Genomic DNA, 15,260 nt, shown 5'->3' with positions numbered 1-15,260 from the left:
CTAATTGTCAAATAAACTAAATTATTTCATTCAATTTATCAATTGCAAATTATGCAATGGACTGAGTGTTGAACATACACCACCCACTGACTTCAATAGAACCTCGCCTGGGTTTAGTTTGATTGATATATCTCAAAAAACTACTGTAGGTTTGGAAAACTCAACCTAGAATATTTTCAAAATCACAATATTTGGTCTCAATTCTCTTGAACTGCTGCAAAAACTGAAATTCGAATTTCAATACATTTTCACATGTTTCAGTTATACTGTATTGCAAAAACATGTTAAAAATAATGAATGCAACACAGAAAAGGAAAGGGCATACAACCTGATGAAGGGCACCAACAATTTTCCGAGCCTCCTGATAAGTGGTTTCTGAATTCCAGTGAGGATTTAGTTTTTTCAAGGCTTTGGCTATGCGGTTGTGCTCTCTTAACCATAATGTGTGAACTGCTGCCAGGGTTATAACTTCATTGGCCCTGCCTTCACCTGCAAAGAAACAGTCTATTCTCTCAGCATTATCTGCTGTAGGGTCCTGCATACATGCTGATGGTGTCTCAAAAGGCAGATACTCTCGACTGGAATCAGAATATTTTACATTTACTCTCAAGAGGCCTTCCTCACTAGAAAGGTTTTTCAGCTTGTGTTGTAATGATTCTGAGCTTCCATAAACAGTTGATGCATCAATAAATGATGTTAATCCATTTATTTGCTCTCTTGGGTTTAATAATGAGGGGTTTCCAAACTTTAAACCCCCACGCCCTGTGCCACAGGCAGAAGATGATCGATAAAATGGAATACAACCACCTTGTGATAGAGGGTCCTCCTCAGAAAGCTATGGGGGAAACCAACAATGAACTCATTTAAACTACAAAACAAAAGGCAATAATTCTATAGCTTAGAGTAATTTTAATTTTAAATACAAAAGAAATAAATAAAATTTTTCAAAAATTATTCAAAACATTTTTCAAATGAGAGATTTAGTTGAGAAATGCAGAGAGGAGGACAGAACAAAAGTCCAAATAGTTTGAATAAAGAGTATAAGCTAAGCCCTTTCAAACAACAAAAGAATTGTCAAATCAATGTATACATTAAAGTGTGACATAGTAGTATGATTGCATTGTATTGTCTCCTTTAAAGGAGAACTAAACCCTAAAAACTATATGGAGCACGTATTTAATATATTGAACTTACTGCGCCAGTCTAAAGTTTTAGAACCTCTATGACAGCAATGATCTAGGCCTTCAAAGTTGTGCAATGGGGTCGCCATCTGAATTGTTAGGAGTGTCAGTGACACTGCACATGCTCACTGTGCTCTGGGCAGCCATTAAGAAGTTAAGCTTAGGGGTTATTACAAATCAACAAACAGAAAAAATTCTGATGCTAATTGCACTGGTTATGTAGTTGCCACGTAATGAGTATCTAAACAAATTACTAATCAGCCTTGTATTGTGACTTTTATATTCTATATAATACAGTGTATTGTGAGTGGGTCCCTAAGTTCAGGTAAGTGACAGCAGCACAGAGCATGTGTTTGGAATCAGCAGAAAAGAAGATGGGGGGCTACTGGGCCATATTTGGGGGCACAGATCTTCCCTGCTAAAGGCCTGTGGTTGCCTTGGGCTGGTACAGAATTTAAAAACATAATGGGCAGCATTTCTTCCCTACTTCTTTGTTCTCCATTTGTTTTTAATCTGGACACTAAATAGAAATGAGCAATACAGCATAGCTACACAAGTCTGAGCCCTTGATTGTCAATAATGGCACAACAGTATTCATTTTAATGGAAAACAGTGTGATGATCTCACACTCTCAAATTTGATATGAGGTGGAACATGGTGACAAAGCAATAGAATGCAAGCACACAAAACAAGTACAAGCAGGGCAAGCCCTTGCAATTTTTCTTGCCAAAGTGAAACATTTTGGGGGTGGACCCCTTTTGTTAAGCATCAAGCAAAGGAAATCCACCCCTAAATGTTGCAATTCCGCAATAAAAATTGCTTGTACCTGCTTTGTGTGCCAACTGTTGCTTTGTATCTGGATTGTGAGGGTGCCATTCCCTCCAGCACTGTGCATTGAGCACACTAGCCTTAGAGTGTCAGGGTGTGCAATTGTGGTCATTTTTTTCTATGGAACATGGTGAGACATGTCTCTACCAGCGCTCGTTTTTTTTTTTATTGGTGCCATAACTCCCTGGATGCCAAACTGGGCATCAGCATTTACTAAAGTGCAGAAACAATAGGAACAGCCACATCTATAGTGTCAGACTGGCCTGTTGGGATTCAGGATTCGGAATTCTTTTCCCCCTGGTGGGCCTTGACCTTAGTGGGGCCTTTGCCCTTTCTGGAGCACAAAATATTAACTCTTTTCTACCTTTTCGCAGTTTTGTTTAATTTTTTCCCAGCAGTGAGAAAGATAGGAAAGAGTTAGCTTAGGAGTCTGTGATGCAGTCAGAGAAATAACTGAGGCCAAATTCATAGCCACAGATAAGCAGGGGATTCCAAGGAGGCTAATTACATATAGCTGGCAGTTTCTAACAAAGAATTTGCGCAGTGCAAATGGAGAAAAAGCTAACGGTGCTGGCGAATGGTGGAGATGTATGTAGTTTGGGTGGGTGAGATGTACCCAACCTTTATACATGGTAGGAAAGTGTACGGTTCACATGTTCTTTTAGAGTTGGTCTTTCCCCCAAGAAATGTTGAATTCAGTTTGTGGCTTAACAAAAGGCAAAGTTCTGGAAATACATTGCTGTTGTTCCTATTGTTTTTGCATTTTGCTATACTTTGTTCCAGCTTTACTTGAGATACGCAAGAGCCACTGCTCTGCTACCATATTTCACTCACACATAATAGATTCACATATAATTTAGTTTGATTTATCAGTCAAATATAAAAGAAGTTGTCTGCTCCTGAATACTATTCATAGCTAATTACCTGCTGTTCAAGCAATTGTAATGTACACTGAAAGGGAAATTATTTCAGACATGCATTAAAGTTACATGAAGGCAAAATAAAAGAAAAATATTAATATTTCTGGTTTCCTTACAATTCAGACGGAATATTCAACAAGCATTTTTGTTAAAAGACTAAAGTCATTTAGAAACGCAGTAGGGAAGCTCAGCAATAATGAATACCAATTAAGTTTCAATGCAGAAAAATTAATTTCTTCTCATATGTTCATTTTAGTGGGCATAGGAAATATATTTGTCATGTATGTATATCTTTATATAGCACTACTTGTATACCCAACACTGTACAATATACAGGTATGGGACCTGTTATGCAGAATGCTTGGGACCTGGGGTTTTCTGGATAAAGGATCTTTCTGTAATTTGGATCGCTATACCTTAAGTCTGCTAAAAATCATTTAAACAATAAATAAACCCAATAGGACTGTTTTGGCCCCTATAAGGATTAATTATATCTTAGCTGGGATCAAGTACAGGTATGTGACCTGTTATCCAAAATGCTCGGGACCTGGGCTATTCTGGATAAGTGGTCTTTTCAAAATTTGGATCTCCTACCTTAAGTCTGCTAAAAAAAAAATTTAAACAGTAATGAAATCCAATACGATTGTATGATTAATATAATGATTAATTATATCTTAGTTGGGATCAAGTACAGGTACTGTTTTATTATTACAGAGAAAAGGGAATCATTTAACCATTAAATAAACCCAATAGGGCTGTTCTGCCCCCAATAAGGGGTAATTATATCTTAGTTGGGATCAAGTACAGGTACTGTTTTATTATTACAGAGAAAAGGGAATCATTTAACCATTAAATAAACCCAATAGGGCTGTTCTGCCCCCAATAAGGGGTAATTATATCTTAGTTGGGATCAAGTACAGGTACTGTTTTATTATTACAGAGAAAAAGGAATCATTTAACCATGAAATAAACCCAATAGGGCTGTTCTGCCCCCAATAAGGGGTAATTATATCTTAGTTGGGATCAAGTACAGGTACTGTTTTATTATTACAGAGAAAAGGGAATCATTTAACCATTAAATAAACCCAATAGGGCTGTTCTGCCCCCAATAAGGGGTAATTATATCTTAGTTGGGATCAAGTACAGGTACTGTTTTATTATTACAGAGAAAAGGGAATCATTTAACCATTAAATAAACCCAATAGGGCTGTTCTGCCCCCAATAAGGGGTAATTATATCTTAGTTGGGATCAAGTACAGGTACTGTTTTATTATTACAGAGAAAAGGGAATCATTTTTAAAAATGTGAATTATTTTGTAAAAATTGAGTCTATGGGAGATGGCCTTTCCGTAATTCGGAACTTTCTGGATAATGGGTTTCTGGATAAGGGGTCCGATACATGTACCATGTTATTACAGGTATGGGATCTTTTAACCTGTTATCCAGAAAGCTCCCAGTTATGGAAACCTGGAGGGAGTGATATCACTCCAACTTGCAGCGCAGCAGTAAAGTGTGACTGAAGTTTAGCAGAGCACAGGTCACATGGCTGTGGCACCCTGAGAAATGAAGAATAAAGTTAGCCCCATGTGAAATTTCAAAATTAAATATAAAAAAAATACATGTTTGTGTTTCAATGCAGGATTCTGCTGGAGGAGCTCTATTAACTGATGTGTCCTGAAGTAATCCTTTAAAAGTGCATTTAAAAAGGCCATAAATACCTTTATAGGATAACATGGGTAGAGATTCTCACAGGTAGACTTGCAATCCACACTTCCTATTGCCGGTGTCTTACTTACACTCTGTGGTGTAAAAGCAATGTCATGGTCAATGTATTGCCCCCACTCGATTATGATGTGGGAATATAAGTCATCTTCCCGGAAAGCCTTGCTCGATGCATGAATTATCTTATTAGTCACCTCACGAACCTGAAAAATCATTGACTATTTACAACGGTATAAAGACTCTGGTACTTGTATAAAGGAGAACAGAATTCACTAACGAAGAAGAAGGAAAAAAGAAATAAACACAGCAAAGAAAGAATGTAAAGAAGATGAAGGGAAAAAAAGAAGGCCTTGAGGTGGAGAACCTACCCCACAATAAAATCAGGTGGCTTTGATAAGGTATAGGGATAATGGAACGAATGCTGCTGGGGCTCAGAATGACAAAAATCAAAAAGAAATAGAAACAGAGGTAAACTTTGTGCATTGCTGTAACATTGGCAATTTATTTGTGCTGCCAGCACCCTTCGTTTGTTTGTTTATTATGTTTATGTTTTTAGCTAAATATATATATATATATATATATATATAGACAAAATGGAGTAACAGGCACTCACGTCAAACAGAATAAAGATGCCTGGGTGCAGTCCAAAGAAAAGTCTAACGTTTCGGCTACCACTGCAGCCTTTCTCATCTTTGAGAAAGGCTGCAGTGGTAGCTGAAACGTTAGACTTTTTCCTTCAATAAACTTTTTGTACTGTGAGTGCTGTACCGGTTACTTTTTGCTATATATATATCAGTCCTGATGGTGTCTGCACTCCAAGGCTTTAGTATTCTGTGGGGTGCACAGCCAAAATCTGAGTATTTAGCATGAAATAATCCATGGCCGGCACACCCTTAAAATTCAAAAAAAAATTTTTATTGAAAACTCATTGTTTAAAAACCAACGTTTCGGTCCTCATTATAAGGTCCTAATGAGGACCGAAACGTTGGTTTTTAAACAATGAGTTTTCAATAAAAAAATTTTTTTAAATTTTAAGGGTGTGCTGGCCATGGATTATTTCATGCTTATATATATATATATATATATATATATAAATCTATGTATAATTGTACCCAAAGTGTGTTTTATAGGTGAATATAGCATAAGTTTAGGGCACATTCATGAAAACCTGGGTTCGAATCCCAAATGGGACAAATTCGGATTGGATACAAAAATTTATGACGATCGCAAATATCACAAAAATGCTTAAGAAAAAATCGTATTAGTCACGACAATATCGTATTGGCGATCCAAAAGTCACAAAATTTTCGTACTGAACGATTGTAAACAGCGGGAAAACCTTTCCGATTTTTTTCGCGCAAGCGCACGAAAAAGTTGCGCGGGCGTCGAAAAAGTTGCGTAAGACATGAAAAATTCGGCGAAAATATGCTCGGAGCGTTCGTGTCTTAGTAAATCTGCCCCTTAGTCAATTAGAATTGAAGTTCACATTTTTTTCTAATATTTTTGTTCACTGATGTTGCTATATTGAACACTTACCAGTTGTTGGAGGGCTGCTGGGAATAGAATTTGTTGATTGTGGCAGGAATAGCAGATAAGTATTAAAGGAGAAGGAAAGGTAAAAACTAAGAAAGCTTTATCGGAAAGGTCTATGTAAATACAGCCATAAGCACTCACAGAAACGCTGCACTGTCAAAAGATTTGTTGTGTCTGTTTTCCTCTGCCAGAGACACGCAGCTTTCTGCTCTCTCCCCTCTCCTGCTCCCCCTCCCTCAAGAATGCTACAAACTCATTCCCCCCTTTAGGAATGTGGATCTGAGCCAATCAGCAGGAAGCTGACTCATAGTCTGACTAGCTGAGCATGTTCACTTGGTCTGGGTGTGTGTGCAGGAGCAAGGCATTATGGGAACTTTCTTTACACAGCTCAGCGTTTTTTCTTCCTGTTTGGCTTTAGATCTTCTGAACAGGTGAAATATGGGGAGACTTAAGGGCACTATTGAGACAACTGAAGGTATGCCTGCAGCTTGAGATTAACTCTTTATTAGCCTTTCCTTCTCCTTTAAGCAGCTACAACAACATTAAAACTTTATAAACGGTCAACTTTCCTTTGAACAGAGATATGTAGCCGAAGAAAGAATAACCAACTTCTTTATTCCTTACCTGAGGGAGACGAAACCCATTGTATAAAAACTCTTCTCTCCATCCCTTCGGTTCACCAATTCCATCTTCATATTGTGCAGGAAGCCAACGAGCCAGAAGAGTATTTGCAGCGCCCCAGGCCGGATTGTTTCTAATGCAGTAAAGCATGTTTAATATTATTAAATCACTTATGGAGAAAAGTGTTATTTTTAAAAGGATGAGAAACCCCTATTTTATTTTTTTTACTATTTTATTTTTACACACGGTTTATATCCCACGGGAATTAGAAGCTGGAATTAAGTAGTCTTTTATGCTATTAATGAAAACAATGAATCAATAGGTTTAGGTTTTATATATACATTCCTTCTCAAAATCTGATGATTTAGTCTGTTTAGCTAAGCTTTCTTACCTCTTCCACCCTCATTCTTTAGCTCAGGATTACCCAACCTCTCTTACTCGTGAACCACAGACAAAGACTTGGAGAGCAACAATAGCATCATTAAAGTTAACAGAGGTGCCAAATAAGGGCTAAGATTGGCTATTAGGCAGCCTCTATGCCAGGGATCCCCAACCTTTTATACCTGTGAGACACATTCAAATGAAAAAAGAGTTTGAGAGCAACACAAGCATGGAAAATGTACCTGGGGGTGCAAATAAGAGCTATAATTAGCTATTTGGTAGCCCCTATGTGGACTGGTAGCCTAAAGAAGGCTCTGTTTGGCTTTATACTGGGTTTTATGCAACCAAAACTTGCCTCCTAACCAGGAATTAAAAAAATAAGCACCTGCTTTGAGGCCACTGGGAGCAACATCCAAGGGGTTGGGGGGCAACATGTTGCACACGAACCACTGGTTGGGGATCACTGCTCTATGCACACTATCAGCTTACAGGAGGCTTTATTTAGTAGTAAATCTTCTTATTATTCAACCAAAAAGTGCCACCAAGTCAGGAATTCAAAAATAACTACCTGTGTTGGGGGCACTGCAAGGGGGAGCCATGCAAGGGGTTGGTGAGCAACATGTTGCCTCCGAGCCACTGGTTGGGGATCACTGCTTTAGCTACATTAACCTTAGGTATCTCCTAGGTATCTCTAAGTAGCACTGTAGGAATTCATTAGATTGTTACGAATTAAGTTGAAACACTCACATAAACCAATATGGAAGCTAATAGTTCAGCTTCTGTTGATTTTTTTCCTTAAAAAACAAATATATATATATATATATGTATGATACAGTATGTATCAGGTTCTGACACTGCACTACAGGTTGCTTTGAAGAAAAAGTACAGGGAGGCAGAGAAGGGAATGGAAATTGTGCTTTTTTTAAAATAAAGTAAACTAAGCTCTTTATGCTCTATTAGTATCAGTGGGCAAAGAACTACACAGGAGCTACTATTTAGTGCATTCTTAATGAACAGTATTAGAAAGGGCTTATTATATTGACAATGCTACAAAGCCTTTTCACATCATTGTACAATGTATGCAAGTGGGAACCATCACATATAAGAACGTCAATAAAAGCTTATGAAAACGATGATGGTTTTATACAATACATGGATTATGAAGATATAGGTGGTGGGTGAATGTAGGCAAGATTTCATCATTCATATGCGCCCAATCCCAGTTCTAGGAAACAGCATGACCTGGTGCAAAGCAAATACGTCCTTATTGGAAACATTTTCAAGCGCTGCTGTATATGGAACCAATTCATTGCTTCTTAGCTTTTCTTTGTCCCAGATAATCATTTTCCATTTTGCCCATGATCAACATTTATTGCTAACCTAATTAACCAAAATATGCTAGTCGTTAGCAGTTCAAAGAAATATCATTCTAAAGAGAAAACATGGGCTCCAGTAATTTGCTTAAATGACACTATAATATTTTATATAGTTGATTCTACGCACATTTGTTTTCATCAGGGAAAAAAAAAACATCTTATTGCCTGAATTGTTTTAAAACAAAATCATCAGTGATTAATTATTTCCGTATAATAATTTTCCAGCAGGCAATTAAATGTGTTACAATTCTTTAAACATTTACAAATTAAGTCATAATAGTATTTTAGCAATGTGATAGGCTGGAATTAAAAAATGAGGCCTCTGCTTAACAATGTCATTATAAGGTGATGAGTAATGCCTTTAATTTCATTACCCAAAGACCTCATAAATAATTGCATTGACATTTGGTAACGTAAAGTTAGTTTCGCTAATTATCCAAACAAAAATGTTCTTTCGGAAGTTATGAGGTTACAATACTTTTGAATTCCAATTTTAAACGTATTTAGTGACAGAGCAGCGTTTATTTGACTAGCTATAAAAACAAGCAGAGGACATTTTAGCAATTTGGTTTGTTTTTAATGAAGCAAAACGCTAACATATTTAAGAAAAAACACCTGTCCTCAAACAGGGGACACACACAGCAGTCACCAGACCTCTCTCCTAATGGTCTAAAACTCAATGCCAGGCAGAGTACAGGAGCTGGCAAGGGCTGGCAAAACAACAGGGACTCCCTTTATAAACTACTGGGCCCGCCCCTGATTTTTGGCTCCAAAGTCAGGCACACCTTCTCTCCCAATAGTGCACTGGGACATCCGGCCAATCAGGTTTCTCCCCAGTCTGTAACTGGGCTGGATGATGTCACAGACAGAGAAACAGGGGAAAGAGTTCTCTGATCCCCTGCATCAACTTGGTTTAATGCTTTAGATACCCCCCCCACTGACTTCGTTAAGGTGGCCATACACGTTAAGATCTTCTCCCAATATCTTCGGGTGGGCGATATTGGGCAAATGTAGGCTAATTCGATCATTCAGCCCCAGGCAATGGGCGCAGTTGGTTTGTGGACCGCATCAACAAGCTGATGCAATCCCAGATCCAGGTAAATCTTTTAACCTGCCCCGGCGATATCTTGCCAATTTCAGGCCAGATATCAGGTGGGCATGCCCGTTGTTCCTGCCCCTACACGGGCCGAATCGGTCTAAGGGACAATTGGCCCGTGTATGGCCACCTTTAGAATCTCAGAATTTTGTATAATTTATTCTAATTTCTATATTTTTTTGTTTCATAAATCTAAAAACATTTTTTGGAAAATATATACAGGTATAGGACCTATTATCCAGAATGCTCGGGACCAAGGGTATTTCGGATAGGGGGTCTTTCCGTAATTTGGATCTTCATACCTTAAGTCTACTAAAAAATCAATAAAACATTAATTAAACCCAACAGGATTGTTTTGCATCCAATAAGGATTAATTATATCTTAACTGGGATCAATTACAAGGTACTGTTTTCTTACTACAGAGAAAAAGGAAATCAGTTTTAAAATTCTGAATTATTTGATTAAAATTGAGTCTATGGGAGACGGGCTTTCCGTAATTCGGAGCTTTCTGGATAACGGGTTTCCGGATAAGGGGTCCGATACCTGTACTAAAATATATTGATTGCTTTTTTTTTTTTGCCTCAAATCAGGGATGCAAATATCAACTTTTGCTAGATGCAAAGCCATTATAGGAATAGACTGCTTATGCAGTCTGCAATAGTGGTAGATATTAAAAATATGGAGGCAAATCTTGCAGATAATCAATGCAAATATGAGTAATGAATTTGCTTGTGGGTATACTTTCAAGGGTGAGAGATATGAGGGAGATGGAGTACATTATGGCCGACATTCATGACCGTCGCAAACAATGGGAGAAGGTCTGGCCTAGATGGGACTACTATGTAGCTAATATTGGGACATAGAATAAATATACTCTACACAAGATGAACTTTTTACTTGACCTATAACCATGGCACATCGCTTTCCTCCCAAGGGACTTTTTCTTTTATCCTCTACTATTGGTAATTGCAACATTTAATCCTAAAATTTATTGTTATAGAACATTTATTCAATCAGATTAACAATAAATGCTGATGCTAAACCCTGACATATGGTCAACTTGTATTCCTACGTTTTTTCTATTGACCCTTTGAATGCCTGTTATAAACTGCTCAAAAATACCAATAAAATAGTAAGAATTTTAATTAAATTAAAAGAATTTTAGAATTGTGCAGCATAACCATGACATTCAAGGCTCTCAGCAGAGTAGGGAATTCAAGGAACAAGATATGTTAAAATATTGTCATAGAAATACATTTGTAAAGCCTTTGGTCAGACTGGGGCTACAGAAAACCCTTGGAAGGCCAATGAGCCCTCACTTGGAGAGCCCAACCTTAGAGCATAGTAGAACTGTAGAACAATTTTGATATAGTACAGGTATAGGACCCATTATCCAGAATGCTCGGGACCAAGGGTAATCCAGATAAGGGGTCTTTCCGTAATTTGGATCTCCATACCTTAGGTCTACTAAAAAAGTTATAAAACATTAATTAAACCCAATAGGATTGTTTTGCATCCAATACGGATTATTTATATCTTAGTTGGGATCAATTACAAGGTACTGTTTTATTATTACAGAGAAAAGGGAATCATTTAACCATGAAATAAACCCAATAGGGCTGTTCTGCCCCCAATAAGGGGTAATTATATCTTAGTTGGGATCAAGTACAGGTACTGTTTTATTATTACAGAGAAAAGGGAATCATTTAACCATTAAATAAACCCAATAGGACTGTTCTGCCCCCAATAAGGGGTAATTATATCTTAGTTGGGATCAAGTACAGGTACTGTTTTATTATTACAGGGAAAAGAGAATCATTTAACCATGAAATAAACCCAATAGGGCTGTTCTGCCCCCAATAAGGGGTAATTATATCTTAGTTGGGATCAATTACAAGGTACGGTTTTATTATTACAAAGAAAAAGGAAATCAGTTTTAAAATTCTGAATTATTTGATTAAAATGGAGTCTATGGGAGACGGGCTTTCTGTAATTCGGAGCTTTCTGGATAATGGGTTTCCATGTTCACGATAACTACTATGGTATGTGTTCTTGGGAAAGTAAATCCAAACTAACTTCTAGATACAGAGGAAGGTAAAAAAAAAACCTGTCTCCATTAAGGGGAAAAATTCCTTCCTAACTCTTAAAAGACATTAGACCCCTGGATCAATAGTGCACTAAGGATATTAATATCAATAACCTCGTATTTTTTTACTTACTTAAAAGGCATCCCACGCTTTCTTCATACTATGTAATTATTCTGCCAATACATATAGGACACTTTCTTTATATAAAATAGTGTCAGAGTAATAAAAGAAAACTTACATGAGTTTAAGGCTGGATGTAATTGGAATTCATGGGAACCATGTGTAGGTGGAAAATATAATAAACACTGACTGAGTGGTATTTTAAGAGCATGTAAATGAATCTTTGCTGTCAGACAAGCTGTTAGAGAAGACATGGAACTAACTGTATGCTCAGCTACTAGTTTCAACTATTTTATATTCCAGTCTATGTAGAGGCATAGATCACTTTAGTCACTTTAGACCTGGTTTAAAACCAAACCCATTTGCAGAATAAGAAGTGCTGATACAAGAGTTGTTGACTCTAAATGCAACTGAGGCAGATGACACAATTCCAATGGCCTAGCACAGTGAAGTAATACACGAGTGAACAAGTTGGTGTCCTTGCCCCAACACTACTTGACCTGGCTCTGAGTTTGTAGCCTCAAAACCAAAGAAATTTGCAGGCTAATGACATTAGAAAGTAAGACTGCTGTTTTCCGGCCAAGAAGGCAGAAGGAAGAACTAGGCAGCCAGTCATAAGCAATAGGGCAAAACAACCACATGGCAACTGAGATCAGGTCTGAACTGAAATTCAAATTAAACTCTTTCAAATAAAGAGGCCCAAACAGCTCTTCATAGACACCAACATAGAAACTATGGCATCATACAGCAGCCTGTGATTAGATGCTCTTGGACCACAACATGTGCCCATATTATTTTTGGTAAATATAAGGATCACTACTCCCCCTGCTGAGGTTCTGGCGCTAGTACAACTGACCCATACTTTATATCTGTTGCTTTCATCCTTGTTTATCTGTGGCATACACAGCAGCCCCTCTGACTTTTGCCAGAATGTACAGATTGCCAGTCCAGGCCTGACTGAGATTATGAAGTTCCCCTGGATGAAATTTAACATGCTGTACAGAGACAGCCTTCCAATGTTATTAATGTGTATTGTGTTCATCATATATATGTGTAAAGATATATACAAATTAACTGTATGTATATCAGTCTTACTACTCTGCATATTGAGGGCTGGTCATTTCTAGAGATGTAGCGAACTGTTCGCCGGTGAACAAATTCCCGCAAACATCAGGTATGTTCGCGTCGCGTTTTTCCGCTGCGTTTTTTCTCGCCGTGTAAATGCCGCGCAAGCCATACATGGCGTTTTTCAGCAAATCCAGTTTCCATGGTGGTAATAGTGTGAAATAGCAAAAAACGCCGCGATAAATAGCGTGCATGCGGAAAATACCGCGCACGCTATTTTATCGCGACAAATAGGTCTGCCAGCTGCCTTTGTGATTTTACGCAACGCTGTGTCAACAAAGTATTTTTCAGAGAAGTTTTTGCCCTTGATCCCCCTCCTGCATGTCACTGTCCAGGTCGTGGCACCCTTTAAACAACTTTAAAATTATTTTTCTGGCCAGAAATGACTTTTCTAGGTTTTAAAGTTCGCCTTCCCATTGAAGTCTATGGGGTTCGCAAAGTTTGCGAATATTCGCGCTTTTTGGCGTAAGTTCGCGAACGCGTTTGCAAACTTTTTTTTTTGAGGTTCGCTACATCCCTAGTCATTTCCTGTCACTTATGACTTAAAGGATAACTAAACCATTAAAATTAATATAACTCAAAAGTGTCATATTTCATAAACTTACTGCACCAGTCTAAAGGTTTAGGATATAGGCCCTCAAAATTGTCACGGGGGAACACCATCTTGGATTTTGTTAGGATTGTCAGTGACACTGCACATGCTCAGTGTGCTCTGGGCAGCTGTTGAGAACTAAGATTAGGGGTTGTTGCAAATCATCAAGCATCATCAAGGTTTGTCTGTCATTGAAGCTGTTGCTACAGGGCTGATTATCACATTAATATCAGTGTTGTATTGTGACTTTTATATTCTATATATATTGTGCAGGTCTCTAAGCTATTAAAGGAACAGTAACATTAAATTTTGTTAACACATAATTTCCCCAAAACAGTTAAAATGATAGGTAAGGCTTACTTCCCCTTGGATTTTTTTAAAATCTTCAGCTTGAATTTGAATCAAGTTCTTCATAGGAGAAAGGCAAAAAGGCGACTGCAGGTGGGATTCGTCTGTGTGCTGAACCGGAAGTCAGCTTCGCAATGATGACCTAAAGCATCTATCCTTTGGACAGCTTTGGGGGGTAATGATGTGAGCATATATTAAAGCTACAGACACTGAAAAAAAGCTTAGGTACTTTAGGTCATCGGTGCAAAGCTGACTTCTGGTTCAGTGCACAGAAGAATTCAAAACTAAAGTCGCCTTTTCACCTTTCTCCTATGGGGCATTTTGCAAGTCAAATTCAAGCAGAAAAAAAATCAAAGGGGAAGTAGCTCTTACCTATTATTATCACTATTTTGGATGGAACTTTGTATTACAAAATGTTGGTGTTACTGTTCCGACATAACATTTACCTGTTGTTGCAAGCACCAGTAATGTGTCTGTATTTCCCGGCCAAGCAATTGTTGGGACAGAATGGAGAAAGTGTTTGTGGGACACACCCAGTTAGGTTGGCAAGCACTGCTTCAAACGAGGACCCTTGAAAAAAGATGAATGATTTTAACAATAAAAGAAACAAATTGTTTGGAATAATATGCAATTTGTATATACATTAAAAACCTTTCATAATACAGAGGAGAGAAATGAGGCAGGGCTAAATATGTTCTGGGTAGGTGGCAGGGCCTTAAGGAGAGACTGAATCATGCCATGATTGTGCATAGAGGAGGGAAACTTAGCACTGGGTGTTTGCAATAAGGGAAAATTCAATAAATAAGTGGCTTTGAAGAAAAGCAAAGCCCATGGAACCTTGGAACCTTGAAAGGGGAAATCCTATGAGCTGAGAAGCCTGCTGCAAAGGAAATTCCTTTCCATAGTAGAGCTTACAATCTAATTTTCCCTTTAACAACATTCTGATATTAGAGGTTTTTGTGGTTTTTGAAAAAAAAAAACATAAATGCCAAGTCATTTATTAAAATAGTCTAATCTACAAAAGCACGAAAAACCAGCTAAACAAATTCAAATAAGAACACGAAAAACCTTGAAATCCTGGTTTTCATGAAAATTGGCACTTACAAATGAAAAAAAAAAGAAAATCACAGAAACCTCTAAAACCACAAATGAAGTCAAGATTGTTACAATTTTCCTGAGACAGCTCCCACACTTGATAAATATTGAAAAAAAATCACGTTTTGGAGTAATTAGTTAAAAACACGATTTTAAAAATATGAGCATTGGTCAATCTGGACCTTAAACACTAGGCCACACAATTAAAGGTAAAACAAACCCAAAATAAGGGAA

At 37.7% G+C, this 15,260-nt stretch overlaps 1 protein-coding gene across 1 annotated transcript in view; it reads right to left on the bottom strand.

Moving 5' to 3' along the window:
* tpo (thyroid peroxidase) overlaps nucleotides 1–15,260 on the bottom strand; it is a 54,119-nt gene that overhangs the window by 34,401 nt on the left and 4,458 nt on the right. Inside the window, exons 4-7 of the mRNA XM_031902754.1 lie at nucleotides 14,378–14,501; nucleotides 6,809–6,938; nucleotides 4,648–4,854; nucleotides 329–835 (exon numbers count right to left, since the gene is read on the bottom strand). Of these exons, the coding sequence (XP_031758614.1) occupies nucleotides 329–835; nucleotides 4,648–4,854; nucleotides 6,809–6,938; nucleotides 14,378–14,501 (968 nt within the window). The remainder of the gene's footprint in view (nucleotides 1–328; nucleotides 836–4,647; nucleotides 4,855–6,808; nucleotides 6,939–14,377; nucleotides 14,502–15,260) is intronic.

The sequence above is a fragment of the Xenopus tropicalis genome, chromosome 5 (assembly GCF_000004195.4).
Source record: "Xenopus tropicalis strain Nigerian chromosome 5, UCB_Xtro_10.0, whole genome shotgun sequence".
In the NCBI taxonomy this organism is placed as follows: Eukaryota; Metazoa; Chordata; class Amphibia; order Anura; family Pipidae; genus Xenopus; species Xenopus tropicalis.
Note: the sequence above shows the minus strand (reverse complement) of the source record. Positions and strands in the feature narration are given on the sequence as shown.